The following is a 24,759-nucleotide window of genomic DNA, read 5'->3' on the forward strand; positions in this document are numbered from 1 at the left end:
GTCAACTGGCTGCTGTGGGTCTTCCAGGCAGAGGGGGGAGGGGTTGTGATGCCCTGGGCGCGCCCCAGTGTAGGGGTGTGGCTGGGGTGGGGGGCATTGCGGGGCGGGGGTGTTGCGAGGCAGGGGCGGGCGCCGTCGCAGCAGGGGCACAAGCACACGCGCGCCCCAGGCACAGTTCCCCCTTGCTCTGCCCCTGCTTCCAGGCTGTGTGGCCATGGTCTGGTAGTTTTTACTCCTAAAGTTTTGCCTGTATCTATGGCTGGCACCTTCAGCCCTGGATGCGGGCGAAATGTTAGCCACAGATGCCAGCCATAGACGCAGGTGAAAGTTTAAGAGCAAAATCTGCCAGATCACTGCCACACAGTTCAGAAAACTCACACACGACCAGTTTTTTGAATGCTGCATATGTTCAGAGTGGCAATTAATAAGAACAAAAGGGACTGGAGATCTAGGCACTCAGCATGTTCTAAGAAGATAAATAAACTCACTAATAATAACACTAATATTATCGACACAACTGTTCATTTTTAGAGTAGATATTTTTCAGTTCAGTTCAATTTTGTGTGTTAAGTGCTATCAAACTGCTTCTCACCTCCGTTGTCCCTATGAATTAATGACCTGCTGTTAACAGCCTTGTTCATGCCCTGCAAACTGAGGGCTCTGGCTTCCTTTGCTGAGTTTATCCATGTCATCGTGGGTCTTCCTCTTTTCCTGCTGCCTTCAACTTTTCCTGGCATGATTGCCTACCCAGTGACTCATCTTCTCATGGGAGTAGTTATTATCTAAACAATAAATATTGAAATATAATTGGTATGATGATTAGTCCTCACCACAGAGCTAGGCGCTCTGCATATGCTCAGAGTGACTGGTGAGAATTACATATACCTCTGTCGCTGAGCACTCTTCCTAGGGTTGCCAACTTTGGCTTGGAAAATTTTAGGAGGTAGAGCCTGGGAAGGGTAGGATTTGGGGAGAGGGTGGACTTTAGTGGTTAATGCCAGCTTCCAGGTAAGGCTTGGGAATCCCACGTAAGGTGGACTGCATGGCACTGTGCCCCAGTGACATCCCTATCCTCTGCAAATTTCCATTTCCAAATTGTCAGATTCCAAACGAGATCTGACATCCTTACCACCCCCACCCCCCCACAATCCAGTGGCTAGGGTGGACCTGGCAACCCTAGAGTGGATAATAAACATTATTATGGTCCCTTTACAACCCAAACTAACGTTGCCAATTCCAGTTTTAAAAAATACCTGGAGATCTGGGGGTGCAGCCTGGGGTTTAGAAAGAGGAGGGAACTCTTAAGGTATAACACCATGCAGTCTACCTTCCAAAGCAGCCATTTGCTGCAGGAGAAGTGGAATAAATATTTATGTTTTAGATAACTAAATAATCACTGGGTGCTTTATGTAGTCTGCAGATTAGTTGTAATGCTGAGATCTCCAGTTTCCACCTGGAGGCTGAGAATCCCCAAATCCTGCGCATGCTTCCTCAGAAACCCCGCTGTTTTGAATGGGAATTGTCTCTATGGCTCATTCCGCACACGCAAAATAATGCACTTTCAAGCTGCTTTCACAACTGTTTTTGCCATTCCGCACAGCTTCAAAGAGCCCTGAAAGCAGCTTGAAAGTGCATTATTCTGCGTGTGCGGAATGAGCCTAAGAAAGAGGGGATGGATTACAGCTTTATATTGTTTTATTTCACATACATTCTCCCAAAGCCTTGGCATTCTGCATATGCTCAGAGGGACGGCGTCACTCTTTTCCCCAAGGCTAATAGATATTATTCCAGGGACTCGAGATTTTACTCAGGCTGGATCTCGGCGGTGCTCAGTGCCCCAAGGTTGCCACCTCCCGGGGGAGGCTGGAGATCTCAAGGAATTAAAGCTGATGTTTAAATTACCCTGTTTCCCCGAATATAAGACATCCCCGAAAAATAAGACACAGTAGAGGTTTTGCTGAAGTGCGAAATATAAGGCATCCCCCGAAAGTAAGACATAGCAAAGTTTTTGTTTGGAAGCATGCCCGACAAACAGAACGCAGAAAAATAAGACATCCCCTGAAAATAAGACATAGCACATCTTTGGGAGCAAAAATTAATATAAGACACTGTCTTATATTCGGGGAAACACGGTACAGAAATCATTTCCCCAGGAGAAAATGGCCACTCTGTAGAGCGGAAGCTATGGAATTGTATCTCCCTAACCCTGCCCTTGGCTGGCTCGATTCCCCCCACGAGCTGGTCGGGAATTTTCCCTTAGAGTTGCGCCTCTCCCTGCACTGACGGCCTGTAAAGGGTCAAATCGACAGAGCTCCGAGTGCTAGAGAGGACGTTTTTTGAAGGGCTCTCCTCTCTCCGCCCCTTTGCTTCCATAGAGGAAGCCGCAAATGCTGCGTGGCTGCAGAGTGGAGCGCGAGAGGAGTAGGTAGGTTGCTGGAAAGGGGCAATCCCAGCCGGAGTTCCTCCGGAGTAAATCTGGAGTAAATCCCGATCAGTCATTCACGTGGAGTCAATCTGCCTGGGATGTTGTGCTGGAAGAGTCTCGAGCCAGGCAGGGCTGCAGCGGAGGAGCAGTGAGCGCTTTTGGACCGGATCGGTGCTAAGATGATGCTTGCCGAAAGGTGATTCTCCCCCGCAGCTGCTCTTACCCCCTACCCCTTACCCCCTCCGGCCCTGCCCCTCGCAAGCCGTGCCTTGGGCTTCCACCTTTTGCCCCTGGCGGGGCTCCGGACCCCTCTTTGGAACAGTCAAGATAAATTCCTGCCCGGAAAACCCAGAATTTAGTTAGTTCATTGATCGCCCCCACCCCGACTTCCCCCCCAGTGCGACTTGCCCTGTTCTCCGTTTTATCCTCAACAAACAGCACTGCGAGGTAGGCCAAGCTGGGGGTGCACGACTGGCCAAGATCACCCAGTGAGCTTCTGTGGCAGAGTGGGCATTGGAACCTGGTTTTCCAAGATGCTCCTAGGCTGGAAGGGGGAGGCTTGCCATCTTGTGGCCTTTCTTGGCTGCTCGATCTGCAGGCAGTAACGTTGAGCACTGGAGTGGGGAAAAAGATCACCTGTAGATCTGTGTAGATCAGGGGTAGGGAACCTGCGGCTCTCCAGATGTTCAGGAACTACAATTCCCATCAGCCCCTACCAGCATGGCCAATTGGCCATGCTGACAGAGGCTGATGGGAATTGTAGTTCCTGAACATCTGGAGAGCCGCAGGTTCCCTACCCCTGGTGTAGATCAAACCTCTGAAAGCCACAAGAACAATCTGGAGTGTCTCTTTCACGGGGAGGACAGATGAGGTCTATGAAGATGCCGGCTTATTGGCTTCTTGCCTGTATGCTCTGATTGCAAGCCACCACAGATGTCTGGAGGCACGATCTAACTGGAGGTATTTTTTTAAACTCTCTTCGATTTTGAAAACCGGCATGGTTGGAGCAGGGAGATACGGGTTCCAATCCTTACTCTGCCATGGAAGGTTGCAGGTTAGGTCAGTTGCGTGTTCTCAGTGTAATCTAACTTTGGCCCCTTCCGCACACGCAAAATAATGCATTTTCAAACCACTTTCACAACTGTTTGCAAGTGGATTTTGCCATTCCGCACAGCTTCAACGAGCACTGAAAGCAGTTTGAAAGTGCATTATTCTGCATGTGCGGAATGAGCCTTTCAGAGTTGTTGCTGCTAGGATAAAATGGAGGACAGATTCTCCGTTGGGGAGAAAGGCAGGGTACAAATGAAGCAAATAAAGAAATGGTGTGTGAAGCATAGGCTGAACTTTACCACAGGACAAGCAGTGCTTGGATCATGGCCATTATGTAGTGTCATTTTTAAACCCCCAGATATTCATATATATTTTTTAAAAATCTATATATTTTTTCTGCATAAAAGTACTGTAGTTGGTTGGAATATCTTTGCCTGTTGAATTCCCATCTGTTGCAAGGGGCCTGAGTAGTCAGGAAAATAATTGTTCAAATACCTCTCAAAAGTTGGATCAGACTCTTTTAAGCTGTTCCCACTATCTGTTTCTTGTCATTTGGGGCTGGTTGTCTCTGCACTACTTGAGATCTTTTAAAATGCCATTTTTGTGATCAAATAATTTGCAGAATTATTTGTCTTCCAGGTGTGAAAAAGTACCATACTGCCCTGTGCAAATTGATACGTAAACAAATTTATTATGGTCTTTGACCAGCTATTACATACTACAGGTTTCATGTCAGCAGCAAAACAACAAACTTCAGGGAACTGTTGGGTGCCTATTACATATCTTCTAAAAGCAAAAGGGTTAAAATATAAAAATAAACTACAAAACCATACTTACTGTACTAAAATTTATTTCAAAATTTTAAATATACTTTAGCAGCCAAATATGACGGACTTTGTATGCAACTGCTCAGAACTTTGCAAATTGCTTGGTAATCTGTGTGCGGGGTGGGGGTGGGGATTTGTCAGAAAGGAAGTTCTCAACACATGAGTGCCCTGGCATTTTATAAAACAATGGACAGATAATCTTAGAGCAAACATCATTATACAACAGACCTGTGTAGTCCTTTTCCTTCTCTGGGGCTTTTAGCAGGCCCTTGAGGAGCAGCAGGAAAACTTTCAGGGGCAAGGGTTTGGAGTACTTTACTTGTATTTTACTTGGCTGTAGTAAAGACCCAGGAGCAGGGCCATTCGAAAAGGTGGCTTCCCTAGTTGAGAAGGATGCATGCTAGGTTTCCCAGTGTGCATTTTGTGTTTCAAATAAACAGATCCTGTGATGACAGTCTTTTCTGGAAGGCCAATCCCAGAAACCCTTGTTCTGGGGGCCTCCCAGTTATCACCAGGGTGATGCATCTCTCATTCCCACATAAAGTTAGGTAACCTACCAGTTTAAATTGAAATTTGATATTTCAGAGCTCAGACTCTTCCCTTAGGTTTGGATTTATGGAGTACTTCATTTTTGCTTGTAATCCTTACTGGCACCTTCATTTCTCGTTAATTTAGGAAGACGTTTTCATTGCCTGGAAGGCCGCTGAGTCATATGCTATCCCACCACTTCGTTTGTTTTTGGGATGAGGCTTGATTTCATGTTTGAACTGATGACACAGTTTTAATCGTCCATGGTGGAATACTTTTCCAATATCGGGAGTGGGATGGTCTGTACAGGGATAGATCTTCTCTTGGATCATCCAGACGTGTACTGAACGGAGTGATATCTTTTCTCATCTTTTGGAGGAACAAGAATGTCTTCCACCCAAAGAACCTCAGCAACCCTGAGCCTTCCATTCCAATCGGTGCCAGGAACTGTGGTTTTTCCACAAAGAAATATAGAGGATCAAAAATCTGGGGGGTTCAGCCTTGGAGATAGATTGCCTGAATGTCCAGAAAGCCCCTGTAGCAATAGTCAGGGGAAAGATGAAGACTACCTGAGCTGCAGAGATGGAATCCATGCAGGAATGAAGGTCCTCAATTCAAAGCTTTCCCGCTGGGACACCACAAAGGCTTTGCTGCCATCTGTAGAGGGAGCAGCATATCCTAGAGGAGAAGTGGTGACTCGCCTTTTGCCAAGCATCAGTGGAGAAGCTGAGCCAGACTCCACCTGCCTGGATTCCAGGGGAACCTATGAAGAGCCCTCAGAAAAGGATGCCACTGCTGCGGAAATGCTGCGGCAAAACTTCCGGCAGTTCCGATACTGGGAGGCCGAGGGACCCCAGGAGGTTTGCAGTCAGCTGTGGTATCTCTGCCATCGGTGGCTAAAGCCGGAGAAACACACCAAGGAGCAGATCCTGGAGCTGTTGATCTTGGAACAATTCCTGGCCATCCTGCCCCCAGAGATGCAGGGCTGGATTGAGAGAGGTTGCCCCGGGACCTGTGCCCACGCAGTGGCCCTGGCTGAGGATTTCCTGCAGAAGAATCAGGAAACTATGAGGTGGGGAGAGCAGGTGAGGGGAGATATTCAGCCTTTCTTCACTGTAAAAAGTTGTAAAGCATTAAAAGCACTACCTTGGCATCCTTGGATGGTTCGCCTCTTGGCTTGCATCATCTAAGGCTCTGTGCTGGGTGCCCCTCTTACCTATTTACAGAAGCCAGGCATGTGGTTTCCAGAGGCAGGGCCTTCTTTGGGCTGGCACTATCGTTGCAGAACACATTTGCCAGACACATTTGCTTTCCTTTAGGTGCTGGGTTAAAACTGTCCTGTTCCGCAAGGCTTTTGAGAAATAGTCTGTAGTAGTTAAAGGAATGTTTGGCTATTCTAATTCCTTAGTTAATTGAAACCTTCTTTCCCGTCTCTTTTGATTCTTCCTGCTCGCAATTCAACCAGTGCCCCACCAGCATTCCTGGCTCCAGGTGGAGTACTAAATTAGGTTCATAGTTTTGGTCTTGACCCTTAAAGCCCTAAACAGTCTGGGGCTTTTGTCTCTGTTGAACTGCCTCTCATGCTGGGCCCCCTCTCAAAGAGTGCTTCACTCAGCTAGAGACAATCTGCTAGTGGTCCCTGACCCAAAGACTATTGGGCTGTCCTCATCCAGAGCCAGGCTTTTTTCTGCCTTTGCCCCGCTGCAGAACTCTTATCCAGTGAGACCCGGGCCCTGCAGAACCTAATGCAATCCTGCTGGGTCTGTAAAACGGATGTTTTGCCAGGCATTTGATTGAAGACAGCGATGGTTTTCTTAGCCGGTCCCCCTTCCCTCCCCTCCTTTCTTCTTCCTTTGATCTCCCTTTTCATTTATTGTTGAATTTCTATATTATTATTCTTATTATTATCAATGGTTTAGCTGTTTCTTCCTTTCTTCTCAAACTGACCTCCCCATTTCTGTACTGGTTAGTATGCTTAAGTTTAACTTAATGAGGATTTTCATTGTTTATATATGTAACTTTAAATTACAAATTTAAATTAATTTTAAATTACATATCATAAATTACATAAATTTTAAATTACATATCAGAGTCGCTCTGAGCCCGACTCCTGAGAAAGGGTGGGGAATGAATGAATAAAAGACCGGGGGAAATATATATATCTTTTTTATTTTCCTTTTGTTTTCTTCACAGAGTCTGAAGAAATGAGCACTGACTTATGCTGGAATAATTGTTTTCTTTTTAATTCATTTTTGTAATTTATTTAATTTTTATTTATTTATTTATTTATTTTATGATATAGGACTTCTATCCCCATAGGCTCATGTGCACAACATCAATATGTATACAAATTATAATAGAAGTTCACAATAGTGACCACATAACAATCAATACATTAGCTAAAATCCATTAAAAACCATTAAAACAGCGGTCAGCACAGCAATGACAGGCCCCATAACCCTTAATTCACAAGTCTCCCCAAAAAAAGAAGGAACGCCAGACCTCTAGGCTGGTAAACGGGGTGAACCTGAAGCAAGATGGTAAATAAACAGATATATATAAAGTCACCAGCTTACTGGACACTCCAAAAGCGTCTCGTGGAACAACTTCAGGGTCTTACAGGCCCTGCAGAACTGACTGATAGTCCAAGAGGTCTTTAGACAGCTTGGGAGGAGGAGTGTTCCACTAGGGGTCGGGCCAGGGCCGAACTGGACTGTGTGGAGGCCAGCCACATCATTGTGGGGCCAGGAACCACCAGCAAATTGGGGTATATGGGGTAATGCGGTCTCTAAGGTACGAGGATCCCAGGCCGCGTAAGGCCTTAAAGGTCAAAACCCACACCTTGAAGATGATAAATAAAACATTTATTAGCCGTTTTTTTCCTTATGGCAGCTCAAGGCGGCTTGCAACATAGATTAAAACCATAATCAAATGTGGTTAATGTTGTTAGTCTTTAAGGTGCCACGGGACTATGGATTTATTTTGCAACAGTAAACTGACACAGCTACTCTCTGGGGGGAAAGCTGCTTGTCAGGCGACAGGCAATATAGAGCTGTATAGTTTGATGGTCTCTAATGCATAAGACAGTTTCAGATCATTATACGTATTCTGTCCTTTCTCTTCTTAAGATGTAATTGTGCCCTCTTGGCAGGGTATCACTGGAGAGTGTACATTATTGTGGCTTCGCTTCACACAATCCTTGTGAGGTTGGCTGGTGTGGTTCTCTGGTCAAATGCTGAATCCATGATGTGGGGTCAAACTGGTCTTTTCAATCATTTTCCAACCAAAAGAGCCTCGCTAACTCTTTGAACAAGATCCCCACTCCTATTTTTTTAGGAGGCTTTTCTGGAGACACCTGTGAATTCTCTTGAAGCGGAGCCCACACCTTCCGAGTCTGATGGGGAATGGCTCTACACAGAGATGAAAGAGGAAGGCCGTGGGAGAGCCAACTGTCTGAGTAAGTGTTGGATATTTAGCAGAGCAAACATAGCACAGAGGAATGATGCCGCTTAGACATGTGTGTAATTAGCTTCTAGGAAAGGTTTACTTTGAAGAAACAGGGAAAGGCTTACATGGAAGGAAGAAATAACACAACATCTTAACATTTATTGTTTGCTCTCTCCAACTAGGGATGCAACTAACTTCTGGTCTTTGCAGCAGCTCTCTGTACCTTTCTCTGCAACAGTTCTCTAACAATCTAACTGTAATGAAAGAAGAAATGGAGGTTTCTTTTCCCCCTAAAGCTCCATCCATTTTGGAGGGAAGAAACTAAACCACACTCAACTGTTTTTATACTAGCTTGCTGTACATAACTTAGTGGAGCCAGTGTGGTTTTGTGGTTCAGAACAGTGGACTCTTATCTGAAGAACTGGGTTTGATTCCCCACTCCTACACATGAGTGGTGGACTCTTATCTGGTGAACTGGATTTGGTTCCCTGTTCCTCCACATGAAACCTGCTGGATGATAAGTCACAGTTCTCTCAGAACTCTCTCAGCCACACCTACCTCACAGGATTCTTGTTGAGGGGAGGGGAAAAGAAGGGAAGGTGATGGAAGCCTCTTTAAGACTCCCTTAAGGGCAGAGAAACGTAGGTGGTGAAACCGAACTTTTCTCCCTGCTCCTTCAACCATGTTTAGCTGGAGTCTTCTAGTCAGTACACAAGAGGGAGTGCTGCCCAGACCTCAGCACTGCCAGGGGCTCACTAGGCATACTTAAGTGTAGATGTGCCCATGCACAGAAAGTATAGTAGCCCCCGTTCACGAGAACATGGACACAGCAGCAACATAAATACAACTGAGATGGGTACATGCTCTGCCCTCAGTCCTGTGATCTAACACAAAAGCTATGCCAGATGAAATCCCAAGAGCATTCTCAGGGGCAGAATGATGAAGCAATCAACATGGCTTTTTCTGTGGTGTCCTCCCACTTCTGAAATGTCCTCCCTTTTTTTGTCTAGGCTTCTAAATAGGGATTTTATCTTTTTTAGCTTAGAAGTTTTCAATGTCTGCTCTGTTTTCTTTACTGTGTATGTGTGTAAAGTGCTGTCAAGTGAAATTCAGAGGTGGTTTGCCATTGCCTTCCTCTGCAGACAAACCCTGCTATTCCTGGGTTGTTTGCCATCCAAATACCCTGCTTAGCTTCCTACTTATTTATTTAAAAAATGATTGCTCACCTTTTCTCTTGGCTTAAGGTGGTTTGCAATGTGGATAGTTTTATCAGTCTGATATAGGAAAGCTAACTACATGCATGGGACTTCTTAAGTACATGGTTATATCTGAATCAAGACACAAGGAATACAGGCAGTGTCATGTACTGATTAGTAGGCTGCAATGGGAGCAGGGCCTGGGCTCAAATGTACGGTCTGTCATGTCACTCAATGGGTGAGCACAGTCCCTCAGCATGGTCAACTTTGCAGGGCTCTTATGAGGAAAAAGTGTTGAAGAGAAGAACTGTGTAAACTGCCTTGAACTCCTTCAAGGAAGATGATGCTTACTGTTGGGTTTTTGCAAGGGTCACCCCTTTTGTCATGAAAGGGTTAAGAAGCACAGAAGAAAAGAAGAGTTTGGATGTAAAGCATGCTTTTCTCAATCCTTAGGAGTCTCAAAGCAGTTTACAATCACATTCCCTTCCTCACAACACACACCTTGTAAGGAAGGTGGGGCTGAAAGAGTTCTGTGAAAACTGACAAGCCCAAGATCACCCAGCAGGCTTCATGTGGAAGAGAAGGGAAACACGTTCTCCAAATTAAAGTCCATCACTCTTAACCACTACACCACACTGGTAAATTGGGGATATCAAGGAGACTTGTCTCACTGAGAATATTTATCTATAACTGGCTGTGTTTAAGGTCCTTTTCTCCATAAAGAACCTTAAGAACATAAGAACAAGCCAGCTGGATCAGACCAAAGTCCATCTAGTCCAGCATTCTGCTACTCGCAGTGGCCCACCAGGTGCCTTTGGGAGCTCACATGCAGGAGGTGAACACAATGGCCTTCTGCGGCTGTTGCTCCCGATCACCTGGTCTGTTAAGGCGGTTGCAATCTCTACAGATCAAGGAGGATCAAGATTGGTAGCCATAAATCGACTTCTCCTCCATAAATCTGTCCAAGCCCCTTTTAAAGCTATCCAGGTTAGTGGCCATCACCACCTCCTGTGGCAGCATATTCCAAACACCAATCACACGAACCTTCCTTCCTTCCTTCCTTCCTTCCTCCTTCCTCTTTCCTTCCTTCCTTCCCCCTCCCTTCCGTGCTTCCTTCCTTCCTTCCTTCTTCCCTTCCTTCCTTCTTCCCTTCCTTCCTTCCTTCCTTCCTTCCTTCCTTCCTTCCTTCCTTCCTTCCTTCCTTCCTTCCTTCCTTCCTTCCTTCCTTCCTTCCTTCCTTCCTTCCTTCCTTTCTTTCTTTCTTTCTTTCTTTCTTTCTTTCTTATTTTATTAACCATCACCTTTCTCACCAAGATGCCAGGTAGTTTGCAAAATGCAAAACTGATGTCATGGAGGGACTGTAGCCCAGTGACAGAGTATCTACTTGGCACACATAAAGTTTCAGGTTCAATCTCTGGTGCCTCCAGTTAAAAGAACAAGGCGGTAGGTGACGAGAAAGACTTCTAGCTCAGATTGCTGCTGCCAGTTTGAATAGACAGTACTGACCCTGATGGACAAAATCTGACTTGGTATAGGGAGGCCCCATGTGTGTCCAACCAATTTTACAGTGTGGTAAGACTAGAACTGCCCAATTAACTAACAGTGTGCAAACAACAAACTGCCTAAGGCAAGTTATGGTATGGACTGTGCAGAAAGTAAAATCACAAAGGTAGAAAACACCGCTATAAAACCAGGGTGATCATACAATAAATGTTGCAACAGACAATGATCCTAATCTTTTTAAAATGTGCTTTGCTGGAGTGTTTCATTCTGTTGCACTTCTGACTTACAAATGCCATCCTGAATGTTTCTGGGTTCGGATGTTTGCAGAAGTGTGGAAAATGAATTTGTCCATATTAGCACTGCATTTTTTGTCTTGTTTTCACAGGTGATGGGCAGTTGAGGGTAAAGGAGATGCCGCAGCTGGAAAGTCTGAAGGAAATGGAGATGCATGGACCAAAAAAAGAGAGATGCTCTCTGCTTTCAACAGAGGAGGAAATCATTTCTAGCCCTCCTGGATCAGACAAAGAGCTGGGCAAGGATCCAGCAGTTGGTATTGCTGGCGCCAGACCACCCCACAATCTTGGTGAATGCACAACTAAATTGAAAAGTTCCAGAGGCAAGCAGGAGACAACGTGTAGTGTGTGTGGGAAGAGCTTCAGCCGGAGGACAGGCCTCTTGGCCCACGAGAGGGTCCACACAGGGGAGAAGCCATACAAGTGCTCTCACTGTGGAAGAAACTTCCGTTCCAAGTCGACCCTGGTGGTGCACCAAAGAACCCACACTGGGGAGAAGCCCTACCAGTGTCGTGAGTGTGGGAAGGGCTTCCCAGTGACAACACAGCTAATCGAACACGAGCGTACCCACTCAGGGGAAAAGCCCTATGAGTGCACTGAGTGTGGGCAGACATTCCGCCAAAGGTCGCACCTAAAGAACCACCAGAAAATTCACACAGGCCTCAAGCCGTTCAAATGCTCGTACTGTGGGAAAGGCTTCAGCATCAGCTCTGACCTAATTCGGCATGAGAGGGCCCACACAGGGGAGAAGCCTTACCAGTGCCCAGACTGTGGCAAGCGGTTCTGCAACAGCTCTCAGGTGATCACTCATCGGCGGGTCCACACGGGAGAGAAACCATACAAGTGCCTGGAGTGCGGGAAAGGGTTCACTGTCAGCCAGCAGCTGATCCGGCACCAGGCCATCCACACAAGGGAGAAGCCATATCAGTGCCTAGAATGTGGGAAGACCTTTGGCGTCAGCACACTGCTGGTTGGTCACCTAAGGATCCACACAGGGGAGAAGCCGTATGAGTGCTCGGAATGTGGGAAGTGTTTTCGGCTGCGCTCCACACTCATCACGCACCTGAAAATCCACACAGCGAGAAAAACTTAGGAATTTGGACAATACTTAGGAATTTGTTGACTGAGAATGCTGACTGGGGTGGGTGAAGAAGCCTTGTGGTGGACAGTGCCATCAAGTCATAGCAGACTTAGGGCAGCCCCGTAGGGTGTCATGGCAAGAGACAAGATGAGGTGATTTGTCATGACCTACCTCTGCATAGTAACCTTGGACTTCCTTGGTGGTCTCCCCTCCAAGTACTAATCAGGGTTGACCCTACTTAGCTTCCAAGATCTGACAAGATCAGACTAGCATGCCCTCCCCCCAAGATGCTAGTAGAATTGTTGTCAAGTTGCATCCAATTTATGACAATCCCTCATGGGGTTTTCAAGGCAGGAAATGTTTAGAGATTGTTTATCATTGCCTGCCTCTGCGTAAGAACCCTGAATTTATTTGGTGGTCTCCCGTCCAGCAACTAACCAGAGGCAACTCTGCTTAGCTTCTGAGATCTGATGAGATCCGGCCACCCAAGAAAGGCAAGAAACTTCAGGTTATAATTTTAAAAAGACTTAGAAGTAAATTTGATGGTTGAAGGATTCCACTCTAATTTTTAATAACAAAATAAATGTATTTATATAGTATTTACAAAATAAGTGTTGCATATCATATGGCATTTTAAAATCCTGACAACATCCTGGTAAGGTAGATCAGTATTATGATTTCCATATTGGAGACAGGGTAAGATCGAGAGAGTGCAACTTGGCTAAGGTCCACCAGTGAACTCATGTCAGAGTCAAAATTCAAACTAAGAAACTGGTAAGTTGTAATGGGGAAAACACCTCTGGCGGCACTGAATTCTGAAAAATGTGTCTGAGAACATTTTTCTCTGGATTATTGAGATGTTCTAATCTAGATGAAGGAGAACTAGCACAAGTGGTTGGAGACTGGGCAGGAGAATGCCTGTGTTTACAATTTGATTCATGCAGCACATGAGATTGTCTACCCAGAAAGCAATGGCGATCAGGGATTAGAAAGCAGTGTCCCCCTCCATGATAAAATCAGCCTGCCAACAGACTTTGAGAAAAATATCCTGTCCCTTCAATAGAGGCTCAAAGTATGGGAAATGGGCAGATGAAATTTTTTCATGACACGGAGTTGAATCATGTCACCTGGTAAATAACATCCCATTAAGCCTTTATTAAAGGAACAGGTCATTTCTCCCACCCACTGACCTGTAACTAATGCTATCAGATGCACCTTCCACCACAAATAAATACTCTTCCTGATCACCTTCTTTCTCACAATAAGGGTCATTCATACTGTACCATTACAGGCAGGTTGAGACTTACTACTGGAAGAAGCAGGAATGAACCATTTGGTAGTAGGGGAGGAGGGAACCAGGAGAAGTGTGCACCAACCTCTTCTGCCAACCAAGTTAGTTGCTTAGAGACTCCTTATTGAGGGAAATTTTCAAGGCAACACTACTAGTAGTTGTCGCAGAGCCATTGCCCTGCTAATTTGGATGGTAGGGAAAGGTTAATGCATATTTTGAAACTGTACTGAGCTGCACTCTATCTCTCTTTACTCTCTTTAAGCTGCCTTTCCATACAGAGTCTGAACTAATTTAAATCTGGAATAGTTGTATTTTGGGGAGCATCTCTCTGTTTTCCAGAGCATTTACTAGCGTTGATGGTGAGGCTGCACATAGAAGATGCTCCTGAAGTCATGATATCTCGTCTCTCAGCACAATATTTCATGGACTATGTAGCAGGATACCACAAGCAATAAACCAGGGATTTTCAACATATGGTGCCTGTGGGCACCATTGACCTGTCAACACCCTTCCTGTTGCCTATCATATGGTTGTTGTTTTTTAGAACACCCTTCCTGTTGCCTATCATATGGTTGTTGTTTTTTAGAAACTGAGCAGGGCCACATTGGGTTCATGCCAAGGAGAGCTTCTAACTGGCTCCTGAAGATCTGATTGGCTGTGCAGATTAAAATAACCACATTTCAGTAGCAGCAGCTCCCACAACAGTACTGGTTGTATCCTCTCTCACTCCTCTTTCCTGGTGTCATTTTAAAATTACCCTATACTTCCCTGAATGGGGGCTTCCACTCTCTCTGAGAGAGAGAGAGAGAGAGAGTGTGTGTGTGTGTGTGTGTTCATGTCTGTGGCTCTGTCTCATGGCTGCCATTTTGAAATTGGCTCTGCCTTCCATGGCAGCCATTTTCTGGCGACACTCACCCCGTGTCAGAATTCCAAAGGTGTCCGCAGACTGAAAAGTCTGGGGACCCCTGCATTGAATTATTCCTCCATGCTCAGAGTGTACAAATCCGTTCATTTCATGTTTCCGAAGTTACCGCACCAGAGTGATAGGAATTAAGGCCTGGGCTCCAAAACCATTTGGGGCTTTAAAGTTCATAACCAAAATGGGAATAACAACAAACTCAAAAGAAATAAGTAATGCCTGGATGTTAGTCCATTTCAGATCTTACATTTCTAAAACCGATAGAAGTCAGATGGAAATAAAACAGTTTTTAAAAATGTGTTTATCAAATACATAGATTTTATAAACGTGTTTATGCTTAAATATTGCATGGCTGCTATAAAGCCATACATTTCCTCTTATTAAATGTTTTTATGAATAGCCTCCAAGTGGATGGAGTTTTCTCACTATTACAACTGATCGCAGCCTGGCAACAGAGATCAGTTCACCTGAAGAAAATGGCTACTTTGGAAGGTGGACTCTATGGTATTATATCCTACTAAAATCCCTTCCCTCCCCAATCCCTGCCCTCAGGGCTCCACACCCAAAACGTCCAGGTATTTCCCAACCTGGAGCTGACAACCCTAATTATGAAACATTAATTAAATAAATTCATTTATCAAATTGGTTCTACTGGCCAATTTGTTGTTGTTGTTGTTGTTGTTGTTGTTGTTTTACATATGTTACTTTTAACCTGCCTTTCCCAAGGAGACTCAAGGCAGATTTCATGATGTAAATTAATGCAGTCTTAAGGCCCCTTCCGCACACGTAAAATAATGCATTTTCAAACCGCTTTCACAACTGTTTGCAAGTGGATTTTGCTATTCTGCACAGCTTCAAAGAGCACTGAAAGCAGTTTGAAAGTGCATTATTCTGCATGTGCGGAACGAGCTTCTGAGATGGGACATCCCAGGAACAGTGCACAAGGGCTTGACTTGCAGGAACCTGGAACCAACCAGAAATCTGAACATGGCTGAAACAGAACATAAGCTTTGCACCTCAAACCCATGGACCGTGCTTCGTGTGCAATGCAAAATCACATTTGTAATAGCCGAACAAATGAAGAAGTGGGCATCATTCTAGTCTAGTTGGTTCTATCTAGGGAGTACAGTCCTTTAAATGGTTAAATCTACACGTTAACGATTCCTAGAGAGGCCCGTGTGGATGGGTGCTGAATAATACAGCCCTTTCCTTTTTCTGACAGAGAAAGGAAATCCGTCAATGGAAGGGTGCTGCAATTCAAGATTGGAGAGGTAAAGGTTTGGAGTTCTGGAGAGGGGAAGGGGAGATTGCAAGGGGAGCATTCCTGGGTGGAAGAAAGGTTGTAAAAAAAGTAAGTTTTTTTTTTTCAAATGGAGAGTCCTGTTGAGTCGGGAGCAGCGTCACACTGCTAGCAGGTTTGGTCGCAGGATGAAGCCAAGATGCTTGCCAGTTTTGGTACACACACACACACACACACACACACACACAGTCCCATCTAGACCTGTTGGGCCACCCCCGATGCTAGGTGGCCAACCTGTCCAGTGGGGGTCTGGAGATCTCCCGGGATTGTGCCAGGTCCCTAGACTACATTGGTCAGTAAATAGCAGCTTCGAAGAATGGACTCTACAGTATTATACCTAATTGGTATTTTCTCTCTCCCCTCCCTAGGCCCCGCTCCAAAATATCCAGGAATTCCCAGCAACTATACCCATTGTCAGTAGAGCTGCTCCTTGTTATTGATTGTTCCAGATCCTACCTCTAATAACAGAGTGATGTCAGAACAGCCCTGCTGCACCAGATGAAAAATTTGACTAGTCCAGAGTTCTACTTCATCGTGACCAGTCAAGAGTCCACAAACCAGCTAGGAATGCAATCCCACCCCTCCCTTCGCTGTTTCAGTAAAATAGGCAGGATGCTGTGATGACTTTAGAAGCAGATAGGACAAATTCACAGAGGATAAGATGGGTAATGGAACAGAACTCCCATGGCCAGAGGCACTATACCTCTGGATGCTAGTTGCCGAGCAGCAACATCTGGAGGGGCCTTTGAAATCTGTGCCCTACTAGTGGGCTTTCTTGGCACAGGTAGTGGGCCACTGTTGGAAGCTGGATGCTGCACTACATGGCTCAGTGGTCCGATCCACCAGAAGTTTCCTTGTTTAGCAAACAATTTTAAAACAGTGGCAAAGTTTAATTCCTAGCCAGCAATCCTAGCTGTAATAACTCGTACAAACTGTGCACTGGATAGCAAATATTTATCAGATGCGAACACAGGGAGATTTCGCCTTGTACCTAAAAGCATTTCAATCCTAAATTGTGTTACAATCTTCTAGGTCATTGAGTTGAGTGGGCTTAGAAGGGTATATAATTCTGTTTAGGATTGAATTCTAGGAGAGTGGTGCCAGCTAAGAATTTATTTATTTACCTATGGGACTTTTACCTTGCTTCTTCCTAGTGGGGACCCAAATTAGCTTTCTTTATTCTCTTCTTTTTCATCAAGGTAATCCAGTGAGCTTTCACAGAGGACTTGTGAAGATCCAGGGTCTTCTGGATCCTAGTCTAATACTGTAATCACTCTACCAAACTGGCTCTCTGATATGTTATATGCACCTGTGAAGTTTACTAACCCTCCCTAGGGAGCGAGTCAGACGTCTTTGCCTCTTTCCTCCGGTAAGAAGTAGCTTTTGAAAATTCTGTTTTCAAAAGCAGCAGTTAAAATTAGTCCACCTACTGTCATTCAAACATTTTGAAACACACAGTCAAACTTCTGAGAAGCAAGCCAGTGTGGTATAGTGGTTAAAAGTGGGGGGCTCTAATCTGGAGAACCGGGTTTCCCCACTAGAAACTTCAATGGTTTTTGATCTCTTTCCTTTCTCTTAAGGTGACCAATATTTCCTCTGGGTTGATAATTCTCTGGATGTGTGGGAATCATGACAAATATCATAGGGCTTCCCCTTGACTCTTGAGCCAACCTCTGAATATTTGCATCACTACAAGACCTGCCTGCCTGCTTGTTCCTCCTCAAGGCTTTTAACCTTTAGAGCAAACCATAAATAGTAAATGGATCATTAAAATCTTAATTTTTTACATCCTTAGCTGGTGCTTGTTCACATTTACTGTTGTGGGATTTGAGACATTCGGCCTGGTTGGGAGGCTCCAGAAATCTTGCAAGATCACATGCCAGGTAATTGCAAGTGTGAGTTAAGCGCTGAGGTGAAATGAGCCATCAATATTCTTGCATTGCAACAGAGAAGAAATGGACCAGAGGCAAATGACACTGGTAGATCCCTGTGTCCAAGCACCAGTAGAACTGAGGGGAGATCCAGGAGATCCCGCTTGAGAACTGGTCTGATCACAATCAAAAGTGGGCAAGGTGTATGGAAGAATCCCAGATGGTGTTGATGATGACAAAGATCCTACAGAGCGAGAGTTCCTAATAGTGGTGCATTGCCTCATTCAGGACAGGAGAGGCCAAAGCCTGCCTTGTGGAATAGTACCAAGCCCTGTCTGTTCTCACTGACAGAGGAAAATGGTCAGAGCTGTTGTCTTGATAGAGATGGAGTGACCCACCTCAAACTGGGCCTTGTTGGAGAAGATAAGGAGACTCCAGGCAGTTCGGACTCCAGGGAAGCTTACAAGAGTGGGAACAAGGAGGCTGCAGGAAGGATACTGCCACTATGGAGACCCAGCGGCAGAACTTCCGGCAGTTCCAGTACCAGGAAGCTGAGGGCCCCCGGGAGGCTTGTGGTCAGCTATGGTACCTCTGCCACCGCTGGCTGAAGCCAGAGAGGCACACTAAGGAGCAGATCCTGGAGCTTTTGATACTGGAGCAGTTCTTGATCATCCTGCCGATGGAGATCCAGAGATGGGTGAGGAAACATGAACCAGGGACCTGTTCCCGGGCAGTTTCCCTGGCTGAGGATTTCCTGATGAGGCAAGACAAGGCCAAGAGACCTGAAGGACAGGTGAGAGCATCTTTTCTGAAATTATTTCCAAATAAAATGGAAGTCTAGCAGCATCTTAAAGACAAACAAAATTTATTTCAGTATAAAGTTTCGTGAGTCAGAGCTCCCTTCCTCAGATATAATGGGAGGAAAGAAAATCATTTACCTCATTTAAAGAGAATTGTACAAGGAGATAAATTATTTTCTTTCTGCCTGCAAAGGGAACCACCTTTACCTTTTGGAACTGATGTGAAAGATCTCTGCCTGAGTGCTTGGAGACTTAAGACAGTAGTGACCAGAGCGGACCAAGGGTGTGATTCAGTATACAGAAGCTTCATGTTTATTTATTTATTTTATTTATTTATGGGTTTTTTATACCGCTCTACCCTTGGAGGGCTCTGAGCGGTGTACAACATAACTTCCTCTATACAGTGTACAATAACCCATATAAACAACCCCATTAAAATTAGATTAAAACACAGCGATAAAATTAACAAAGATGACGTCCCGCAATACCCCAATTAAAACCCTCCCAGAGGGGGAAGCAAAAACAAAAAGTGGGTCCCATAGATGATCATGGGAACTCCGAACTGGAGGAATAAAAGGGGGCACTCTCAGCGACTGGACACTCCAAAAGCCCGGCAGAACAACTCAGTCTTACAGGCCCTGTGTTCAGTGCAGACTGGCTGCTGTGATAGATGGCTTGCTCTCTGTCAAGGATTCCCCTTTCCTCTACAATCACACACATGAAGCTACTTTATACTGAATCAGACAATTAGAATAATAGAGCTGGAAGAGACCACAAGGGACATCAAGTCCAACCCCGTCACTGGTCCCTCAAAGTCCGTATTGTCTACTCAGGCTGGCAGTGATTCTCCAGGGAGGTCTCTCATCTGCTACCTGATCCTTTTTACTGGAGATGCTGGGGATTGAACCTGGGACCTTCCACAAGCAAAGCCGCTTCCGCTGAAACACAGCCCCTCCACCAACAATCTATGAGTATGGAGCAGGGAATTAGTTGTGTTTTTCATACATTGCGGGAGAGTGGGTTGGGGATTTTTAATCATGTTTTTATTGACTGTTTTTAAAGGAAGTTTTAATGGTGGTTTTTTATGTTAATGTTTTATGTTTTTAGGATTGTATGTTTTAAGGGGGCTTATAACCCCATCATGTAGGCTGCCCTGGGGCTTCGGTGTAGGGTGGGGTATAAATGGAACAAACAAACAAACAAATAAATATTATCACCTGCCAAGGGATAATGGTGAGGAGGGTTTGTTCAGCATTATCCTGGCTGTGCTACTTGTGAGATGGGCAAAAAATGTTCGGCCTCCACCCACCCCTGCCCCTCGCAATCATGTTACTCCACTCCCCAGCTTCTGAGATTTCAACATGGATTGTTGTTTTGTTTACAATGTAAGCTGCCTTGAGTTCCGCAAGATAGAAAGGCAACTAATAAATGTTGTCAATAAATTACATCAAAAGCCAGATTTGGCACCCCACAGAATTAAGTGCAGCCCTTCCTGTACCCTACAGAGCCCATCTGGCCTCCTTGTTCCTCCAGTCTCTGTTAACAAGCCATCCTCTTGGTTGTTTCAGGTGGCCGCCATGCCTTGTCCCGGTGCAGACGGAACTTCTTCAGATAGCAGAAAGAAGCTACTATGTCTGGAAATCCAGCAAGAAGGTGATGGCTGTTTGGGTCATTCTGGTATTTCTGACTGCCTTTTTTCAAACTAGGGGTTCTTAACAGGTTGCCCATGGGTGCAGTGGCAGCTGCTGACATCTTTCCTGTTGCCAGCCAAATGTCTTTAGGCAATGGGCAGGACTGGGCCTTCATCCAACAAGGCTTTTGATTGGCCATTGTTGATTGGCTATGCAGATTTTTTTTTAATGCTGTTTTGGCAGAAGCTGAGGATCTCTGTTTGACACTGAAGGTAAGCTACAGCAGTCATTTTCTGGCTGGCCACCTCTCATGTGGCAGCCATTTTGCGGCTGTGCCCATCATGCTGAGTCAGAATGCCAAAGATGCTGCAGGCTCAAAAAGGTTGTGGACCCCTAGTTCAGACCTTAGTTTCCCTCTGGCTCTTGAGATTCAAGTGCTGAGGCTGCCAGCCCTTAGCTAAAGAAAAGGAAATGGGGGAAAAAGTCTAGGGATTCACAGCAAAGGCCTTGAGATGATTTATTTTCTCTCCTTCCCCACATCCCATTAAGGAAACATCCAGAATGATAAAAAATTCTGGAGAACTCAAAAGCTAAAACAGTATTTTGAGATGCACAGTGTTCTCTGATACTTTCATAGGTCTTCCTGAAAGACATTTATGTGAGTCTTGTTTTTAGGGTTTAACCCCTAGGGGCTTTTCTGCTGAGACTGTCTAGGGTTGAGGAGGGAGGAGCACAATTACTTAGAGCTAGAATGTCCTACTCCCACATTCTTGTAACTTCAAAGATCTCTTAAAAGCTTACAGAGGAATCGTGGCAGGATTGTAGGAAATAGCCAGAGCACTCCAGGAAACCCTCAAGCAAGGCACAAAGGCATCAGTCTTCAGCTGCAGATCCAGCATTTGGTCCTCAGGAGGTATACTGCTCCTGAATATGGAGGTTCCACTTAGCCGCAGCATTGAATATTCAGGAGGTAGTATACTACCTATGAATTTGGAAGCTCCACTTAACTTTCACACATAATAACCATTGAAGGATCGCTCTACTGATGAATTGGTCTAAAAGTCAACTGTGTGTTTGATCATCACTGTGTGTTTGTGTTATGTGCCATGAAGTCACTTCTGACTTATGGCAAGCTTATGAATTAATGACTTCCAAAATGACTTATCATTAGCGGCCTTGTTCAGGTTTTGCAATCTGAGGCCATGGCTTCCTTGATTGAGTCAATCCATGTCATGTTGGGTCTTCCTCTTTTCCTGCTGCCTTCAACTTTTCCTAGCATTATTGTCTTTTCCAATGACTCTTGTCTTCCCACAATGGACCAAAGTATGATAGCATCATTTTATTTTCTAGGGAGAATTCAGCCTTGATTTGATGTAGAATCCACTTATTTGTCATTTTGGCAGTCTATGGTATCTGTAAAACTCTCCTCCAACAACGTGCTTCAAATTAATCAGCCTTGTTCCCATTAGTTTCTTCACTGGCAGCTTTAATACAAATACATAGTAATGGGATTCCACAGCATGACTATCACTACAACCTGTAAAAGTGACTTCCACAAATCATGTGGGAAAAGTTGTTTCTGTCCACTTTCCCCATCTCATGTATAATTTTTGTTTAAAACATCTCATTGTGTATTCTTTAAGGAGGAAATAGCTGCCCACTTCCTCCTTCTAAAGTTCTTTTTCTTCCCAGTCCTGGAAATAATTCATATCAGAAACCTCTCCTATTTTTGGTCCTGTAGATGTAAGGTGGTTGAGTGGGTATGAAGAAGAGGAAGGCAGGCCACTACTGAGAAGTCCTTTGCCTGTGGAATCTCATGGGAAGGAACGAGCTTTGCAATATCCACCTGAGATAACAGCCAGAGTTTATCCAGAGGCAAAAGTGGGAAATCGCCCAGAAGACAGCAACAGTAATACAAAAGAAATCTTGCTAGACCTTAGTGAACTTGGAGGCCATCTGATACCCCCAAAAGGCAAGAAGCAGAGGACTTGCAGTGTGTGTGGGAAAAGCTTCAGCCGGAGCACTGGTCTGATTGCACATCAAAGAATTCACACTGGAGAGAAGCCCTATGAATGCTTGGCCTGTGGGAAATCCTTCACATTGCGGTCCAACTTGATTTCCCATGAAAGAACTCACAATGGAGAAAAACCATATCCGTGCCAAGAATGTGGGAAAAGTTTCAGTGTGAGTTCACAGCTCATTAAACATAAAAGAACCCACTCAGGAGAAAAACCCTACAAATGCACAGAATGTGGACAAACATTCCGCCAGAGCTCGCACCTTAAAAACCACCAGAGAATCCACACAGGAGACAAACCATTTAAATGTTCAGACTGTGGAAAAAGCTTCAGTGTGAGCTCAGACCTGATTAGGCATGAGATATCCCACACGGGGGAGAAACCGTACCAGTGCCCAGACTGTGGAAAACGGTTCTGTAACAGCTCACAGATCATTACACACCAGCGTGTTCACACAGGAGAAAAGCCCTATAAATGTCTGGAATGTGGGAAAAGCTTCACTGTGAGCCAGCAGCTCAGTCGGCACCAGAGAGTTCACACAGGAGAGAAACCATATAAGTGTCCCGAGTGTGGGAAAACCTTTGGTGTCAGCACACTCCTTACTGGACATCTGAGGATTCACACTGGAGAGAAACCATATGAATGTTCAGAATGTGGGAAAAAATTCAGGTTACATTCAAACCTTATTGCGCATCAGAAAATACATGCTGCGAGGAAATCCTAGAAATGGTTTGATTGTGGGAATAAAAAAGGATTTTGTTGAATTCGTTTTTTGGAAGTCACACATATAAAGTTTTCTGGGGCCTTCATATCCTCAGAAGATACAATTGTTCTGATTAAGAGTATAACTAAAGACCAATTTTCTCCCAAATCATTCTCATGCATTGGTACATTTCCTTACATTTGTGGAAGATGCAATATGAAGAAAGGCTTTTGAGGTTCTAGGCTTGTCTATAAATCTTGGGTTTGTAGAACTAGGTTAAGAAAATGAATATAGTCTTGTAATTTGGACCTTTGAAGCCATATGCATCTTAGGGTGTTTTCATGAGAATCTTGGGCATCGGAGTAAAAGTGATCATGCCTTTTATTAATAGAAAATCTGCTGCTCTGAATTTTTTCCCCATTTAACATCTTTATTAAATACAAAGTAAAAACAAAACACTCAATTACATGTCCACCAATATGCACTAACAGTTTAACGTCCACAATTATATATGTTTGTTTTTCAGTAACATGCTCTTTCAACCTCTTGCCCAAAAGCAAAGAGTTCAGTAAATGACTCAAGAACTACTGAGAAAGTTATCAGATAGTTATCAGAAAGAAAATAAAGTCTCCCACTTACTCTTTCCAAATATTGAACATTCTGAGAGAAAAAAGAAAAGAAAGCAATTACATTTCATGGAGGATAGAGCTATCCATGGCTGTTAGTCAAATGGTTGCTAGTGGTGTGGTTAAGAGCAGCAAAATCTTATCTAGAGAACCAGGTTTGATTCCCCACTCATCCATTTGAGCAGCGGACTCTTGTCTTTAGGCAATGGGCAGTACTGGGCCTTCAGACAGTATTATATGTATTGTTAGTGGTTTATGTCTGTTACGTTTTTGCCCCGGTGCTGGCTTTGCTCTGTGAATTTCCTGAACCGCAAGGGTTGTTTGACTTCCTGTTTGACCTACAACATCCAGAACTGGAGACAGCATTCTGAAACAGGCAAAGACACAAAACTGTCATGGGGGGGGGGGGGCGGGCAGAGGAGGTGAGGGACAACCCAGAAAACCCGCAAAATCCTAATATTTTTATTTTCTCAAATATAATTCAAAAACAAAACAAAATATAGAAAGCAAAAAAAAGGAAATACAGTTGCACACAGTTTACGGGCAACTGTATATATATAATATATATAAACTCTTAACACATTGGATCTTAGAATTACAACACTAGTATCATTCAGAGAGAACATTACATAGTTTTAAAATTTGTTACCTTCTAACCTTTAGTTCCAAAATAGCAATAACTATTTAGGAAGCAGTTACCGTATATACTCGTGTATAAGTCGACCCGAATATAAGTCGAGGCACCTCATTTTACCACAAAAAACTGGGAAAACTTATTGACTCAAGTACAAGTCTAGGGTGGGAAATGCAGCAGGTAGTGGTAAATTAAAAAAATAGATACAGTTGGGTGCTATTTGGGGGTCTCTGCCACTGACCCCACATCTCACCAATCCCAAGGTCTCTGCCACCGACCTCTCCATCCCGCAGCTTGTCCAGCTCACCCAGATCAACTGGCTGTCACCCGCCGAGAGCCAGGGGCCAGCAGCCGCCAAGAAGAAGGCAGAGGCACAGAAAGCGGCTGAAAGGGGGAAGACAGAGGAGAGCAAAGCAGAGAAGGAGGCTGAGAAAGCGGCTGAAAGGAGGAGGCAGAGAAGAAGGCAGAGGAGAGTGAAGACGGAAGAGGGGGAACGCCACACAAGAATTAAGTGGAACCCTCACTCACATATAAGTTGAGGGGGGGCTTTTTCAGCACAAAAATGTGCTGAAAAAGTAGACTTCTACGTGAATATATAAGGTACTTATATCTTAAT

At 44.7% G+C, this 24,759-nt stretch overlaps 1 protein-coding gene across 1 annotated transcript; it reads left to right on the forward strand.

The window, feature by feature from the left end:
• The first annotated feature begins 2,381 nt into the window (after positions 1-2,381).
• Positions 2,382-22,944, forward strand: LOC125428897 (zinc finger protein 345-like). The gene is made up of 5 exons (XM_048489606.1): positions 2,382-2,621; positions 4,978-5,915; positions 8,167-8,287; positions 11,362-12,307; positions 22,178-22,944. The coding sequence occupies exons 2-5, from the start codon at positions 5,217-5,219 to the stop codon at positions 22,902-22,904; spliced, it is 2,493 nt and encodes an 830-aa protein (XP_048345563.1). The 5' UTR covers positions 2,382-2,621; positions 4,978-5,216; the 3' UTR covers positions 22,905-22,944.
• The last annotated feature ends 1,815 nt before the right edge of the window (positions 22,945-24,759 follow it).

The sequence above is a fragment of the Sphaerodactylus townsendi genome, linkage group LG03, assembly GCF_021028975.2.
Source record: "Sphaerodactylus townsendi isolate TG3544 linkage group LG03, MPM_Stown_v2.3, whole genome shotgun sequence".
NCBI lineage: Eukaryota > Metazoa > Chordata > Lepidosauria > Squamata > Sphaerodactylidae > Sphaerodactylus > Sphaerodactylus townsendi.

Coding starts and splice junctions, on each gene's coding strand:
- LOC125428897 (XM_048489606.1), top strand. CDS start 5,217: ATGTCTTCCACCCAAAGAACCTCAGCAACCCTGAGCCTTCCATTCCAA. Junction 8,288..11,361: donor TGGGAGAGCCAACTGTCTGA/GTAAGTGTTGGA, acceptor TTGTTTTCACAG/GTGATGGGCAGTTGAGGGTA. Junction 12,308..22,177: donor GAATGTGGGAAGTGTTTTCG/GCTGCGCTCCAC, acceptor GAAAAGCTTCAG/CCGGAGCACTGGTCTGATTG.